This window comes from Quercus suber, unplaced genomic scaffold (genome assembly GCF_002906115.3).
Source record: "Quercus suber isolate HL8 unplaced genomic scaffold, Cork oak 2.0 scaffold_28, whole genome shotgun sequence".
Taxonomy (NCBI): Eukaryota; Viridiplantae; Streptophyta; class Magnoliopsida; order Fagales; family Fagaceae; genus Quercus; species Quercus suber.
Window position 1 is genome coordinate 860,781 of NW_027069493.1, and position 17,625 is coordinate 878,405.

At 38.5% G+C, this 17,625-nt stretch overlaps 1 protein-coding gene across 1 annotated transcript; it reads right to left on the reverse strand.

The window, feature by feature from the left end:
• Nucleotides 1-14,779: 14,779 nt before the first annotated feature.
• Nucleotides 14,780-17,625, reverse strand: LOC136066193 (uncharacterized). Its single transcript, XM_065770102.1, has 2 exons — nucleotides 15,795-17,625; nucleotides 14,780-15,702 (listed from the first exon to the last, which is right to left on the reverse strand). The coding sequence occupies exons 1-2, from the start codon at nucleotides 17,623-17,625 to the stop codon at nucleotides 14,780-14,782; spliced, it is 2,754 nt and encodes a 917-aa protein (XP_065626174.1).

Genomic DNA, 17,625 nt, shown 5'->3' on the forward strand with positions numbered 1-17,625 from the left:
AAGTGGAATGTCAAGTTCATTTAAAGAGGGCTATATAATAGGAGAAACCCACCATAGAGAGGGGGCTGGGATGAGGGGAAATAGCACTGTAACAATCTCAAGAACTCCTGTAACCATTCTCATTCAATATTTACTAGAACAAAACTCCTCGGATTGTGCCGAGAACAAACTTTCTTCGATAAACTCAGTTCATCTCTGTTTGATTGTCATGAACACCATATTAACTGTTGTCCATGCACTAAAGCCTAATTTTTTGACCCACTCTCTACAAATTTATTGTATTGGGCTAGTTCGGTCTGAGTCCACTCATCCAATAGAAAAAGTTCTTAAATGTAGTCCCTACAAATATATCAATGCAATAAATTAACCTGAATTAGTTGAATTATTTTTGTCAATTATTTACAAATCTATTGCCATAAGATTCACGAAGTAATAACCTATTATTATAAAATATTTGAAGCAGTAAATTGTTTGTTGCAACAACGTATATATCATTGATTCAAAGTTGTAATTAAAATATTTAGAGTTTGTTACAACAAAATTTTTTGTTGCATAAACCTATTACCTCAAATTTTAAAAGAAAATTATTTTTAAAATTATTTTGAATTAATATAAAATAAATTATTTTCAGTATTCTATATTCCAAAAGAAAATTATTTTCAATGTTTTTTAACGAAAAGCAAAATCTTATTTTCATTTTTTTTTTCTGAATAAGTTATTTTCAATGTTATTTTGAAAAATTGATACTATGCTATTTATTGGCGTAAATGCATTTTTAGTCCCTATATTTTGACTTTTTTCTTTTTTTTTTTCCATTTTGGTCCTTACATTTTAATTTTACCACTTTTAGTCTCTAAACCAATTAACGCATGTTATTTTTGTCATTTTCTTCAGTCAATCGACGGAAATAGCTGAGGTGGCTGCCGGAGGAATTAAAATATTATAAAAATGCCACATCACCCCTGACACATCAGCATATAAATTTAAAAAATTAATTTATTAATTTTAACTAAATAATAAAAATAAAAACATAATTAAAAACAAAAATTCACATGAATTAAGATTGTTCTTCATGTTCTTCAGATTGTTCTTCATTTTACAAATTGTTCTTTATATTCTTCCCAAATCAAACCCAGCAACCAAGAGCTCAAACCCATCACAAGAACACAAATCCAGCAACCTAAGAACTCAAACCCAGATCACTAGGACATAAATGAAAACAAGAAGAAAAAACTCAAATTCAACACCTTAGAGATCATCAAACCTAGCACACTATTCTCTGATCTCAACCAACCCAAACAAAAATTTATCATTAGATCATTTTAGTTTTAAATGTATTTACTTTTCTTTAAGTGAGTTAGTCAAAAGCATCAAATGAATTTTTTTTTAATCAGACCTTTTTAAACCATGATATGATTTTAGAGGGAGTTCTACCGAAAAAAAGAGTTTAGAGAGATAGAGGGAGAGAATGAGATGAGGCCGACGGTTTGGAGCAGATCTAGAGGAAGGGGGCCGGCGGTGGTTTAGAGAGAATGAAACTCTAACAATGGCAATCACAGCCATAGCCACGGGCACAGCTCTCCGAGACCTACCTTAAATCCATAGATTCCCATAAACCAAATACATCGACGCCGTCCACTGGCTCCCTCAGCTCTCCGCCTTTGACCACTTTGCCATCCTCTCTCTCTTCGACTCCGACTCCAACACCCCCTCTCTTGAAATCCATTCCCTAAATCCTCAATCCCCAATCCCAAATCCCAAGCCCTAACCCTAACCCTTCAATCCACATTTTCTCCGCCTTCTCGAATCTCCTCCCTTAGGACCTCCCAAACCCCAACGCACAACCCCCTCATCGCCGCCTCCACCTTCTCTGGCTCCCTCTGCCTCTTCTTTGCCAACATCATCGACGCCTCGCTTGAGTTCGAGTGCTTGGTCCCTACGAAGGAGCTGCACGTTGGGGCTGTGTCTTGTGTCGATGTGAAGGATGGTGGGCTGAGTGCGTGACAGTGGAGGGGCTGAGGTCGGCAGTGGTTTACCTCCAATCTCTCACAATTCAGCGGGTCTCTATTAGATCGGTGGGTTTAAAATTTCTGGGTTATTTTACGAGTTTCTTGAATTTGGATTTGAAATTTATGGGTTTGTTTCTGGGTTTGACGTTTGTATGAAGGGTTTGATTTTTCATGTGATGTTCTGGGTTTGTTAGAGATTGAGGGTTGGGTTTGGGTTTGTGTTCTTTGTGTTTTGAATCTTTGAAGGTCTTTGTATTTTGTAGATTTGTGCCCTTTGATTTTTCGTGTTCCATGTTCGCATGTTTTTGATTTTTTTTAATTTCCTCAGCAACCAAACATATTATTTGAGGAAGAACATGTTCTTCATGATGACTGGGAAGAACATAATGTAAAGAATTTTTTTTTTTAATTTAATTAATTTAATTTCTTTTTTAAATGATCTGTTTTTAATTTTTTTATTTAGTTAAAATTAATAAATAAATTTTATTAATTTATAAGCTGACATGGCATTTTTAATAGTAAAATAAAATTTTGGCGGAAATACTATTTTCGTCTCTACATTTTCACCTGATTCCTACTTTGGTCCCTATTTTTTTTTTCACCGCTTTTAGTCCCTATTCTAGAAAACGCATCTTGTTTTAGTCATTTTCGTTAGTGCCCTAATAGCCCTATCCTACGTGGCTAACGGAACTATTAAAATAATAAAAAAAAATTATTTTGGCATTAAAAAATGCCATGTCAGCATTTAAATTAAAAAAAATTAATTTATTAATTTAAACTAAATAAAAAAATAAAAAACAAAATAAAAAATAAAAAATTACATGAATTGAGATCTAAATATGTCTTAAACAAGAACAACAAAAACACAAACCTAGATTTAAGAACACAGACCCAAAAATTAAAATCCAAAAATTAAAAATTTCAAAAGTACCAAATCAATCCAAAAATACAACACAACCGATCCAAACAAAAAAATCTCAAACCCAGATATAAGAACATAAACACATAAATTAAAATCCAAAAATTGAAGAACACAAACACAAACACATAAATTAAAATCCAAGAACACAAACACATAAATTAAAATCCAAAAATCGAAGAACACGAACACATAAAATCAAAGAACACAAACGCAAACACATAAATTAAAATCCAAGAACACAAACACATAAATTAAAATCTAAACACACAAACACCCAAACACACAAACCCTCATTCCCATGATTCGAATCCTAGAAATCGAAGCTCCCTTCTTCATCACCATCCGATCGTCCACCTCCACCGCCGCCACAAATCTTACAGCCGCAAGACCGCCACCAACAAGCTCAGCATCCCACTCCCACTCTTCATCCTAACCTCGCACCTCACCCCCAATAATGACACCGTTTTACTACCAAACCCCACCGTCTTCATCGCTTCCTCCACCTCCTTTTCCACTAAGATTCCACTCAGAGTTCTTGAAAATGGTTTCTTCTTCGGAACTGAGAGCTCGCGGAGGTCGGTTTTGGAGAGCACACATGTCATCGTCTTAGTGGTTGGATCGCTGATCACCAGAGGAGAAGATCCGACTATTAAGGAAAGTGAGCATCGTCATTGAACAATCCAAAAATACAACACAACAAATCCAGATCGGCACGGCGACGGTGAGTTCTCTTTCTCTCCCTCTTTTGTGGGTTTCATGGGTTAATTTTTGTTGGGTTGTGGTTCCAATTTGGGTGAGGGTGGCGGTGGTTGGTGGTTCTGATCTGGGTTTGGTTCTTCATTTGTGGTTTAGTTTGTGATTTATTGGTGGGTCTGGTCACTGGGTTCATGGCTTGCTTCAGACGTGTTGGTTGATGGGTTTTTCTGAGTTTGAGACTTTTTTGTTTGGATTGGTTGTGTTGTATTTTTGGATTGATTTGATACTTTTGAAATTTTTAATTTTTGGATTTTAATTTTTGGGTCTGTGTTCTTAGATTTGGGTTTATGTTCTTATTGTTCTTGTTTAAGACATATTTAGATCTCAATTCATGTAATTTTTTATTTTTAATTATGTTTTTAATTTTTTTTATTTAGTTAAAATTAATAAATTAATTTTTTTAATTTAAATGCTGACGTGGCATTTTTTAATGCCAAAATAAAATTTTTAATTATTATTTTAATAGTTCCGTTTGCTACGTAGGATAGGGCCGTTAGGGCACTGATGGAAAGGACCAAAACGAGATGCGTTTTCTAGAATAGAGACTAAAAGCGGTGAAAAAAAAAAAGAAAGGGACCAAAGTGGGAATCGGGTGAAAATGTAGGGACGAAAATAGTATTTCCGCCTAAATTTTTTTATTATTCTTTTAATAGTTATGTTTGCCACCTAAGCAATTTCTAGTAGTGGGCTAACGGAAAGGACTAAAATAGAACACGTTAATTGATTTAGGGACAAAAAGTGGTAAAATTAAAATGTAGGGACTAAAATGGAAAAAAGTCAAAATATAGGGACTAAAAGTGTATTTACGCCTTATTTATTTTGAGAGACCTAAAAAGACAAACACAACAATGAAGAAAATATCAAAGCCTCTTTGCCTGTCCATGCTCTCTCACATTTAAGTTTCTAACCAAAGCCTATCTATTCTGTCTCGATTCTACCAAACAAAAACCGTTCCTCCTCCGTTGTCAACTTTGGAAACATTTGGTCGGTTCCTCCTTTCTCTCCTTCTATAATGTTCATCTGAAAACATAAAAAACATACAGTTTTCCCTCTCTTCTACAACTCCAACGATGTTCAACATCTCACAAGTTAGGGTTCCAAGTTTTGACTCCGATCGCAACTTGTTGTCACGATTTGACCACAAAAAAGGTAAAAAACCTTCGGTCAAAAACCCGATCGGATCGGTTTGCATTTTTAAGTGGTATTTAAAAAAAAATGTTTATTATTTATTTCTAAATTGAATTTCTAGCTTCTCTTTGAATCTATTTTAGCGACAACATATTTCAATTCTAAAAATAACAATAGCATAATTCTTAATTTTTACAGAACCTGGTTGTTCATCGTTGTTTTTTTGTCTCTATTCTTTCTTCGTGCTTCTCTTTATCTCTTTCTCCTTTCTCATATAATTGAATTGATTAGAATGACCTTATTTATAGTGATAGAAGCTGTGTTATGAAATTTTTGGATGGGAATGATTAATTTTTATTTAAAAAGAAATTGGTATATAATCAAGATGTAAATGAAAATTTTGGCATTATTGATATAGACCATTGATTTGACATATTTTTAGTGTAACTTCTCTCTCTCTCTCTCTCTCTCTCTCTCTCTCTCTCTCTCTCCCCCTTTTTTTTTATTTAAGAAAAAAAAAACTCTTACTTTTTTTTTTTTTTTTTTTTAAATGGTGTTGATTATACATGGGAAGAGAATAAGTTGATAATAATGTGGACAAACTTGAGTTTGTTCCATAATAAAATGAAACCAAATTTAAACATATAATCTAGTTTATGATAAGCTCAAATTTAACTCATATTTGAAATAAAATTAAATAAACAATCATAAACTTTAATTTATTTATTTTTTTTCTAAACATAAACTTTAAATACTTGATTCAACTAAAACTGGTTTGGACCCATATTCAGTGCCAAAAGTCACATGTTCCAATGACATTATCCAATCTTTTTGTGACCAGAAGTTCAGTTCAAATCTTCTTTTACCTCTTGCAATAAAAGTTGGAAGAAAAAAAAAATTCTTGTTTCGTACCATCACTATGTGAGATTGCATGACCCATCGGACATCCGCCATCACATCTCATACGATAGTATGAAAGAATATAAAAAACCAGTATGGGAATATTATTTTTTGGTTAAAAGTATGGGAATATTATTTCTAATTTTCAAAGGTTTCTATGAAACTATTATATAATTGTGCCAACTGCCAAGTAATAAAGAAAAGTATTATTATTAATCTTGTTGCTTTTCTGATGTCTTATTACTCGATTAGGTGCTTGGGCTTGTCTTTGAAAGAAACTCCTAGACAGATAAAGTTTTCGTTATTTTCTTATTGTATATATATAGCCGGCCCCCACACAACAAGAGATCAGATCTCCAAGATAAAACCCACTTTTTAATTCTTGGTAATCATAAAGTTCAATTGCAAATATCCTTTTTATCCCTTACGATTTACGAATATAGCTATTATTAACAGCTAACAGTCTTGTATTTCAATTTCATCCCATACATAACAACCCTTATTCGAGTCTCCTCCATGGCTGAATTGGCAAATTCTTCCTTTAAAATCCTAAAACCTCAAACACTTTTATTAAAAAAAAACTTATTTTATTTTATTTTTCTTATATTGTGTACTTCTAAATTTTATGGAACTTCATCAGGATGGAATAAAACTATTAGATTGTATACTCAATACTGTAATTGAGATTATTATGAAATATAATTTGTATGGAAGTTGTTTATAATTATTATAATTAATGTGCAGCCTCGTGCATATGCACAGATATAATTAAAAATAATTACAATTATCTATATATATAATAATAGGTGAAGCAGAGAGAAAATCCAATTAGATTTCAATTGGATTCTCAATTTAGCGCCACTTGTCCTAACCAAAACTCAAAAAAAAAAAAATCTAATTAGATTATAAATTTGACTCAAATTTTGTGTCATGTATTTTATCTAAATTTTTTAATTTTTGTGCCCAAATAAATGATACATTAACATTTAACATGGAAGCCAAGAAAACTACAATAATAATGCTCATTAACCTAAGCAAGAACATCTGACCTGCACACTTTTATGGAGATTATAAATTGGACTCCAATTTTGTGTCATGTATCTTATCTAAATTTTCTAATTTTTGTGCCTAAATAAATGATGCATTAACATTTAATACGGAAGCCAAGAAAATCACAATGATAATACTCATTGGCCTAAACAAGAACATCTCACCTGCACACTTTTATGGGTGATCTCAATAGAGTCTAGAGCTCTTCTAATTCCACAACTAGAACCAAGGAGTCTAACGAGAAAGACTATAAAAGTAAAACATCATCTCCTCCTATTTCCATATCGCCATCTCATGTCTCCTCCTCTCTCAACATCTACCAACTAGATCCACACACTACCCTCTCCTCCTCCTTACGAATTTCTCAGAGCAAGGTCGGGTTTAAACACAATGTTCAATCTCAGTCTTCCTTACTTCACACTCTCATACATTAGCGCTTCATTGGTGTCTCCAAGAAGATTCCAAGCTCAATGATAAGTTTTTATTTTTTAATGTCCCTTTATATATTTTAAATAATAAAATGCAATATTCTCTTTTTTTCTTCACTGTAGCATCACTTAAATAATAAAATGCAGTATTCTTTTTTTTTTTATTCATTGTTTTATCTAATGCTATCCTATGTATGATAAACCAAAAAAAAAAAGAAAAAAAGACCAATAGCATTACTTAAATAATAAAATGCAATATATATTTTTCATTATTTGATTTAATTCTATCATCCGTGTGATAACAAAAAAAATTGGTCAATAGCATCATTACAATTAACCAGTCCCGTGCGGTAGCACGAGGTCACATACTAGTGTATATATATATATATATATACACCGTATGATTTAGTATTTAATAGGTTTTAGACTCTTCGATTTATGCATCCAATAATTCACTTGTCACAAAAATTTAAAACTTAGATAGATACGTGGTGGAAAATTAGACTCAAATTGAAATTTAATTGGATTTGGACTCTTTAATTGTATGAGCACGGTTTACAGCCCAAGCCTAATATATATGGGATTGTGGGTTAATGAGCCTAATACAATAAATTTGTATAGAATGGGTCAAAGAACTGGGCCCTAGTGAATCTAACAACGGCTAGGATGGATTTGAAGGACAATCATGCAAGAGCAAAGCACGTAAGGTTGGATGAATGTATTGTCCGAGGAGGCAAATATTTGCATAGATCAATGGAACTGATTACAAGTGCAATTCTGGTTGCTACAGTGTTCTTTCCCTCTTTTTCCCTCTTTTTCCTTTCTCATGAAGGTTCTATTACATTATATAACTCCCTCCGGACCATCTTGATCTTACACTTGTCAGTCATTTGAGTCCTCACTTGAGTGTCTGTCCCATCATACACCTCTTTTGCCCCTCTGTGAATTGTGGTAGCCAAGATAGCACTATTCAGGGATTTTCTCCACATAAATGATGCCATAAAAGTAGCTGCAGTGCATTTAATACTGTGATAGCAGCTTTTCATTAGATATTTCGGAGCTCCCATCAATCTTATATGTGTATGATGAATATTCTTAATGTTGGAGGCTCCTGGAAAATCACCTGGATTATTGGACTACAGATTTGAAGTGTCTTCATCACATCCGAGGGAGATTTTCCTCCTCGGACTGCCCTCCGTTCGTTTGTTCCTTGTGAAACTTTAATTGGAACCACTCACAATCATCTGCTCCTCCTCGAATACAGCCATGTCTCCGAATTAGGCCCAAGGCCCAATGTCTAATTTCAGGCCCTTGTCCCTACATTAATTTTTATGCTCAATAATTCATTAGACACAAAATTAAAAATTAAATAAGACATGTGGCATAAAATTGAGAATCCAATTAAAATCTAATTGAATTTTCTCTAAACTTTGGCTATTAATATATAACTAGCATGTAACTCCATGCAAACGCATGGATGCATTTAAAATTAAACATATTTTTTACTATAAAAATAAAAATAATTAGTCAAATTAATTTTTTTTAAAGCATGTAATACATGCATTCATACATATATATAGATACATTTAAAATTAAACACAATTTTTATCATAAAATATAGATAATTAGTCAATTTTTTTAAAAATAAACGTAATTAGTGACATATTAAAATTCTTACCTAAATTTAATATTACTTATGATCATTTTTTTTTTCTAATTTTTAATAAAATAGAACATGTGATGATTTTTGTTATGTGGTGATTTTTATTTTATTTATTTATTGAGAAACATATGGAGATTTTTATTGAGTATATGTGATTTTTTTTAAAAAAAAAATTTATAGTTTATTAATATTAGATTCTTAGTATTTTGCATTCATTAACTCTTTGAGAAACATATGGAGATTTTTATTGAGTATATGTGATTTTTTTTAAAAAAAAAATTTATAGTTTATTAATATTAGATTCTTAGTATTTTGCATTCATTAACTCACTTGATACAAAAATTAAAAAAAAATTAAAAAAAAAAAAAAAACTTAAGTAGACATATGGCACAAAATTGGATTATAATTTCAAATTCTAATTCAAATTTCTCTAGGCTTTACCTATTAATATTGTAGGGTCAGTTTTTGTGACCCAAGCCCAAAAGATGTGGGTTGAAGGCCCATCGAACCTAGGACAATAAATTTGTAGGGAGTGGGCGAAAGAGCTAGGCTGGTTATGAAGTAAACAATGGTTGGCTAGGTTACTTGCAGTGATGATAACATGAACTAATGCTTGAACAACTCCATGAATGAATGTCCGAAGAGATGTTTTATTAAGTGAACAGTGATTACAACATTCAGAGTTACAGTAAAACTTTTCTCTTCCTTTTTCTCTCTCTCCTCTGTCCCCTATTATCAGGGACCTTTCTTCTTTATATAGCATCCTCTCCTATCATCTCCATCGTCCACCTGTTCTTCATCTGCATATCTACTCAAGTGCATGTCACGTCATGTGTCTACTTTAGTTCTTTGTGAGTGGCGGTAGCCGAGGTTACACTGTTCAGGGGTCTTCTCCACATAAATGCAGCCAGAAAAGCTGTTGCAGTGCATTAAATATGGTGGTAGCAGCTTTTCCTTTAGATATTTTTTAGTTCTGATCATCTCCGGATCCACCCAGAACTTATCATGATCATTGGGATTGTTAGGAAGATTATTCGGACCTTCCACACGTTTGTTTGATCAAGGCTATTTGTGGTCGAGGAGTAAGACGTCTTCGGACCAGTAGTGACCTCTTCGGACGGTACTCCCCCTTTACTTCTGGGCTTCCTGCTTCAGATGGGCCGCCCCAACCACCTATTGCTCCTCGAAAATATAATAGTCCTTAATAGGGTGTCCCGGGCCCATTAAGTAGCTCTGGGTTTTTTCCCTCCACAATAGCCCCTCAAAATCTTAATTTTTCCCTCGCATCCGAAGAGAAAAAATGGGATTTTGACTTGTCACGAGGTAAAAGCTTGAAAACAGACAAAAATTCGGCCTGGCACGTGTGTAGGTATAGATACGCGCGCTCCATCATTGCTGCCGTTGTTTTCCGTATTCTCGAAGCGCTACATTAATTACTCCAGGGGGCGTCTTGTCCTTTGCATCCAACGGTGGGCTATTGATCCAACGGACGGGGTTCTTCCTCGGGATTTTGGCGAAATAACTTCTGCCTCTTCGTTTGACCTCGTATAAAATCTCAGAGGTAGACATTTCTTCCTTACTTTGCAACTCTCAGACCATTCCACAAGAACAAGCACACAAACGCTCCGAGCTCTTCCAATCGCCGATTTCAATCCTTCCCGGAGTTTTCAAGAATCCTTCTACGAGTTCAGAGACCGGGGTCTAGTTCAGTTCTTGTAAGTTTCTATCATCTCAATCCTTCAGTTTTCTCTTCGGCTGTCCATTTTTCCCTTTGAGCGACCATTTCCTCACTGCTACGTCGTACCTCCATTTTTCCGTTGAGTGATGGGTAAACTCGAGTATTTGGTAGACAGCCCTGCCCAGTTGGAGAAGTTTAGGGCCACATACCGCATACCTCCCAACGTGGGTGTGAGGTATTGCCCTCCGGAGAAAATATTAACTGATCGAAAAACGGGGGAAGTCGTGATTCCGGTCATCGCCTTCCTGGAGGGGGGAATGACGATCCTTATGGGCCCTATCACCACTAGCTACCTTCGAAACCATAGGATTACCCATTGGCAGTGCGTGCCTAATATGTTTAGGATCCTAGGAGCAATTGAGGACCTTAACCGCCACCTAGGATTGGGGCTCACTTGGCTCGACGTGGTGTACATGTATGAGTTCCACAGCCAGCAAGGAGCGGGATATTATTTAAAATCCCGGTTCGACATTGTTAGACTCATTTCCTGCCTCCCTAAATCCAATAAAGGGATGAAGGATGACTATGTGATCATCTCGGGCGCGTGGCATGACGACCCTCACTGTCCGACCAGACCAAGAGAGCTAGGTGGGACACATTAGACTTAGGCACACTAACCATAGGCTCAGGATCTTCGCATTTTAACAGTTTTTGATTCTTCTTGTGTTGCTGCTTTCCAATTTCTAACAAAGCTCTACTGTGACTTGTAACAGATAAAAGAAACATCTCTCCTCGGCTCAGCCTTACAAACTTCGCCACGTACAAATTTTTGCTACGGTCCGAGATCTTTGTAAGCGAGGACGGACAACTCCGATTGGCTCCCCTCATCCTAGGGTACAAAGCGAAGCCAAAAGACTTCCAACTGGTCGACAACGCGATAATCCAGGGAGACAAACATCTCAACCGTATTGACGTTGCGTTTAAGGGTTTTTTGGCACCGCATGAGCTTACACCTATACCACACCCAAACCCTCAGGGTATACCTCCTCTCGTCCAGCCACTCCAGCAAGCTCCCCTCGGACCAGAGGTTGAGGGTGAAAAGGTTGGTTCCTCCACCTCCTCGCTAGAAGAACAAATAGATAAGTTCCACTTCGGGGGGGAAGCTTCAAGGGCAAATCAAGTGGTAGAGGTCTCGGACGTTGAGGAAGAAGGTGACAAGCAGTCCAGTGTCCACCCATTTTTGGTAACTGCCCTCCCCGACGACTCTTCGGACGAAGACATGGTGGATTTGAAACGTCTGATGAGGAATAGGGGCCAAAAGACCGAGCAGAAGGGCGCTGGGACCTTTCAACCAACAGTGACCCTGCCTCCAGTGCCTCCTCAGGTTCCTGACGTTGGCTTGAAGCCCATGCCAAATCTGCAGAAGAAGAGGCCCCTCGAACCTGAGGAGAGGGAGCAGGGGGTGCCACCAAAAACAAACAAACAACAGAAGAGGGAGAGAGAGCCTCGAGGAAAAAGGGCCTCTTCCACTGAAAGCCGAGACGAGGTCCTCGAGGCTGAGGTCCGCCGAGGAGGGGGACCTCGCATCTGGTCCCCAAGGCTGGAGCTGGATGGCGCCTCCATTCCTTGGGATACATCCCTCAAGAATTATGATGGGGGAAGGGTAGGATATGTTGCTGAGGCCCTGCAGCAGCCACTCCTCCTCCCTCATGATATGGAGTCCTACAGGCGTTTTAACCAGCAGGAGCTCTTTTTATCCCTTAAGAGGGATATGGCCATGGTAAATGGACTCACTCTCTTAATTCGGGTTCTGTTTTCAATTTGCTTTGCTTCCTTTCTTCACCTTATGCTGAAAATGTTGTCATGCAGATTACTCAGCAAATCTATGTGGCCGAGGAATGAAACAAAAAGTCCTACCTTGAGGCCCAAGTAGCAGCCCAGTCTCAATCCGAGGCGGAGAAAGCTCTTGGCCAGCTGAAGGAGGAGTATGCTCGCACGTCCGAGCAGCTTAAAGTTGTCACCAGGCAAAGGGACAACTTCAATGCTGGCCTTAAAATCGCCGAGACCCAGGCCGAGGAGCAGCGCAAACAATTGTGCATGTCAGAGATCAACCTAGCGATCGAAAGGGAGCTAGTGAAGGGTTTCAAGGCTGAACTCCAAAAAGCCAGAGAGAGCGCCCGAGTAGCTGAGGAGAATGCTCGGCTGGCAAAGGAGGTAGTTGAGGTTGAGAGGAAGGCAGCCTACCAGCTGGGGGTAGAAAAGGTCGGGAACCAGCTTACAGAGCAATTTGCCACGATTGCCCGAGATTACTGTGATGTAACTTGGCAAAAGGCTTTGGACGCAGCTGGAGTCCCCCTCGATTCCAACCTGAGGTTACTTGGGAGCGTTTATTATGACCTGAAATCCAAGTGCTCCCAGGGTCTGATCCTCCTCCTCCCACACAGCTTCTTGAGGTTTCGGAGCCACCCACAATCAGCCAACTCCCCCCAGATAGCCTCGAGGTTGCAAAGGAATCTGGTCGGTCTGACGCGCCTGTTGAAGCTCCTCAGGACGAGGGCAAAGCCTTGACGGAGAAGAAGAAGACCCTCCCAGAGTCCAAAGACCAAGCTGTTGACTCCTCGGTCACACAGAGGAAAGACTAGGGACTTAGGGGCCTCTCATTTTATGTTTACTATATATTTTTTGTTTGGTGAGGATTTTGTAAACTTGTCTCCCTTTTGATTAATGAAGACTCTTTTGCTTTTATTTCTTGTGTCTCCTGTTACATTCTTTATGACTCGTTATTGTTGCACATGACTGTTACTTTTAATTGAGATAACAATATAGCCAAACTCATTCATCATATCATGCAGAAGATGTAAGCAAAAGTTAGTATTAAGAGAAACCGCTAGTATAAAACTTACTAATAAGCTATGAACGAGCTTAAGTTGTAACGTTTTAGGAAAACCGTAAGGGGGTGCCAACCAACTCAAATCATCTGGTCCGAGGACTACAGGCATGAATGGGTTTAAATTTAAACACTTAAAGAAATCGTAACGGAGTGTTAACTAACCCATGTCATCTGGTCCGAGGACTACAGGCATGAATGGATTTAAGTTTAAACACTTAAAGAAATCGTAACGGAGTGTTAACTAACCCATATCATCTGGTCCGAGGATTACAGGTATGAATGGATTTAAGTTTAAACACTTAAAGAAATCGTAACGGAGTGTTAACTAACCCATATCATCTGGTCCGAGGACTACAGGTATGAATGGATTTAAGTTTAAACACTTAAAGAAATTGTAGCGGAGTGTTAACTAACCCATATCATCTGGTTCGAAGACTACAGGCATGAATGGATTTAAGTTTAAACATTTAAAGAAATCGTAGCAGAGTGTTAACTAACCCATATCATCTGGTCCGAGGACTACAGGCATGAATGGATTTAAGTTTAAACACTTAAAGAAATTGTAGCGGAGTGTTAACTAACCCATATCATCTGGTCCGATGACTACAGGCATGAATGGATTTAAGTTTAAACACTTAAAGAAATCGTAACGGAGTGTTAACTAACCCATATCATCTAGTCCGAGAACTACAGGCATGAATGGATTTAAGTTTAAACACTTAAAGAAATCGTAGCGGAGTGTTAACTAACCCATATCATCTGGTCCGAGGACTACAGGCATGAATGGATTTAAGTTTAAACACTTAAAGAAATCGTAGCGGAGTGTTAACTAACCCATATCATCTGGTCCGAAGACTACAGGCATGAATGGATTTAAGTTTAAACACTTAAAGAAATCGTAGCGGAGTGTTAACTAACCCATATCATCTGGTCCGAGGACTACAAGCATGAATGGATTTAAGTTTAAACACTTAAAGAAATCGTAGCGGAGTGTTAACTAACCCATATCATCTGGTCCGAGGACTACAGGCATGAATGGATTTAAGTTTAAACACTTAAAGAAATCGTAGCGGAGTGTTAACTAACCCATATCATCTGGTCCGAGGACTACAGGCATGAATGGATTTAAGTTTAAACACTTAAAGAAAAAGTGACAGAGTGCTAACTAACTCATATCATCTGGTCTGAGGACTACAGGCATGAATGGATTTAAGTTTAAACACTTAAAGAAATAGTGACAGAGTGCTAACTAACCCATATCATCTAGTCCGAGGACTACTGACATGAATGGATTTAAGTTTAAACATTTAAAGAAATCGTGACAGATCGATATGCTGATTAAAAGAAAAGTTTGATTAATAATAATACCTTTTGAGGTTATTTACATTCCATGGGCGTGGTATCACATGGTTGTCCAGGTCTTCAAGAAAATATGCCCCAATGCCAGCTTCTGAAGTAATACGATATGACCCTTCACAATTAGGCCCTAATTTTTCCCAAGCTGGGTTCTTTGCAGTGCCAACCACCTTTCTTAGTACCAGATCACCAGGTTCCAGAGGTCTGAGCCTTACGTTGGCGTCGTAGCCCTGTCTAAGCTTTTGTTGGTAATGCGCTAGTCGGACCATTACATTTTCCCTCCTTTCATCAATTAGGTCCAAACTCTTCTCTAGTTGTTCATTGTTACCTATCGGACTAAATGAGCTAGTTCTCAGCGTCGGGAACCCAGTTTCCAAAGGTATGATAGCTTCAGCCCCGTAGGTCATTGAGAAGGGGGTCTCTCCAGTAGACCTGCGTGGAGTAGTTCTGTAAGCCCAAAGCACATGTGGCAATTCTTCTACCCATTTACCCTTCGCGTCATCTAATCTCTTTTTCAAGCCATTCACAATGACCTTGTTGACAGCTTCGGCCTGGCCATTACCCTGGGGATAAGCTGGGGTGGAGTAACTATTCATGATCCCCAGTTCGCTACAATAACTCCTAAATGCTTTGCTATCAAACTGCAAGCCATTGTCCGAGATGAGAATACATGGGACTCCAAATCGAGTAACTATACTCTTCCATACAAACCTTTGCACGTCTACGTCTCGGATGTTGGCAAGAGGTTCTGCTTCAACCCACTTGGTGAAGTAGTCAGTGCCGACCAGCAGATATTTCTTGTTTCCTGTAGCCTTAGGGAATGGTCCCACGATATCCAAGCCCCATTGGGTGAAAGGCCATGGGCTGGATAGCGGTTGAGAGTCCCCCCTGGCTGATGAATATGTGGGGCAAATCGCTGACACTGATCACATTTTTTAACGTAGTCCAAGGCTTCTTTTTGCATGTTTGGCCACTAATAACCTTGAGTGATGGCTCAGTGAGCGAAGGATCTACCTCCAGTGTGGTTTCCACAGATTCCTTCATGCAGTTCCTCTGATAACAGCTCAGCCTTTTCAGGATGCATACACAACAAGTACGGTCCTGAATAGGAACGTTTGTATAGTTTCTGATCTTCAGACAACCAGAACCTGGCTGCTTTCCTCCGAATTTTATCAGCTTCTCCCTTCTCTTCAGGCAAGATATCTTCCTTTAGAAACTTAACTAAAGGGTCCATCCAACTGGGTCCAGCCCTGACCTGATGTACTTGAACTACTTCTTTTCTTACTTTGGTAGGTTTATGCAAGTCCTCGATGAGGATAACTCTCGGCAAACCTTGTGCCGAAGAGGTGGCTAGAGTGGCCAAGGAGTCAGTGTGTGAGTTACTATTCCTAGGAATATGCAGCAAGCTGAAAGACTCGAACCCTGACTGCAGATGTTTAACTCGGCTCAAGTATCCATGCATTCTTTCATCCTTTGCCTCAAACTCCCCCTGTACTTGACCCACAATCAGCCTTGAGTTCGAGAATACCTTTACTGCTTTTCCCCCCATCTTTTGGATCATACTCATTCCCATCAATAAGGCTTCGTATTTCGCCTCATTATTTGTTGCCGAGAAGTCCAGCCTTAATGCTTTTTCAATAATTATTCCCTCGGGGGATATCAGCACTAGCCCTACTCCAGAGCCTCTCTGGTTTGCAGCACCATCCACGTACGACTCCCAATGGGAAGGGCCTTGTTGAGAAATCATGCCAACCAATTTTTCATCCATGTCTGATGTCAGCTTTACTTCTTCTAGTCGAGGCTCCGTGAACTCGGCTACCAAATCAACAAGCACCTGGCCTTTGACCGAGGTGCGTGGCATATACTTGATATCAAAAGCCCCTAGGATCGTCCCCCATTTTGCAATTCTTCCAGTGTAGTCTACACTTCGAAGTATAGCCCTGAGTGGAAGCTGGGTGAGAACGACGATTGTATGGGCTTGGAAATAATGTGGGAGCTTTCGTGTACCAAGCACCACTGCTAAAATAGCCTTTTCCAACGGTAAATAACGGACTTCGGCTTCATGCAAAGACTTGCTTACACAATAAACGGGTTTCTGCACACCGTCATCTGCTCGGATCAGTACCAAGCTTACAGCATGGGTAGCTACAGTGATATACGCAAACAAGACCTCGTCGGGCTCAGGGCTGGACATGATTGGTGGTCGAGCTAGATAATCTTTCAACTGTTGGAAGGCCACAGCACACTCTTCTGTCCACTCGAACCCTTTCCACTTGTTAATCAGGGAAAAGAAGGGCCGACACCTATCCGCTGATCGAGAGATAAATCGATTCAGGGCTGCTGTCATCCCTGTCAGTTTCTGAACCTCCTTGGGATTTCGAGGAGCTTGCAACTCATTGATGGCCCTTATCTGATTAGGGTTGACCTCAATTCTCCTGTGAGTCACCATATATCCCAGAAACTTGCCTGACCCCACACCAAACGAGCACTTAGCAGCGTTCAAGCGTAGCTTGTACTTATTGAGAACTTCAAAGGTACTTTCTAGGTCCTTCACGTGCTCGGCCACCACTTTGCTTTTTACCACCATGTCATCTATATAAATCTCAATATTTCTTCCTAGTTGTGGTTCAAACATCCTCATCATCATCCTTTGGTAAGTAGAACCCGCATTTTTTAAACCGAACGGCATCACCTTATAGTGGTAGTTACCCGTGGGAGTCACAAAAGCAGTCTTCTCCTGATCTTCCAAGGCTAAGGGTATCTGATGATAGCCTTGGAACGCGTCCAAGAAGCTCATTCGGGGGTGTCCGACGGTGGCATCTACTAGCCAATCGATTTTAGGCAT

Coding starts and splice junctions, on each gene's coding strand:
- LOC136066193 (XM_065770102.1), bottom strand. CDS start 17,625: ATGCCTAAAATCGATTGGCTAGTAGATGCCACCGTCGGACACCCCCGA. Junction 15,703..15,794: donor CTGTGGAAACCACACTGGAG/GTAGATCCTTCG, acceptor AAATGTGATCAG/TGTCAGCGATTTGCCCCACA.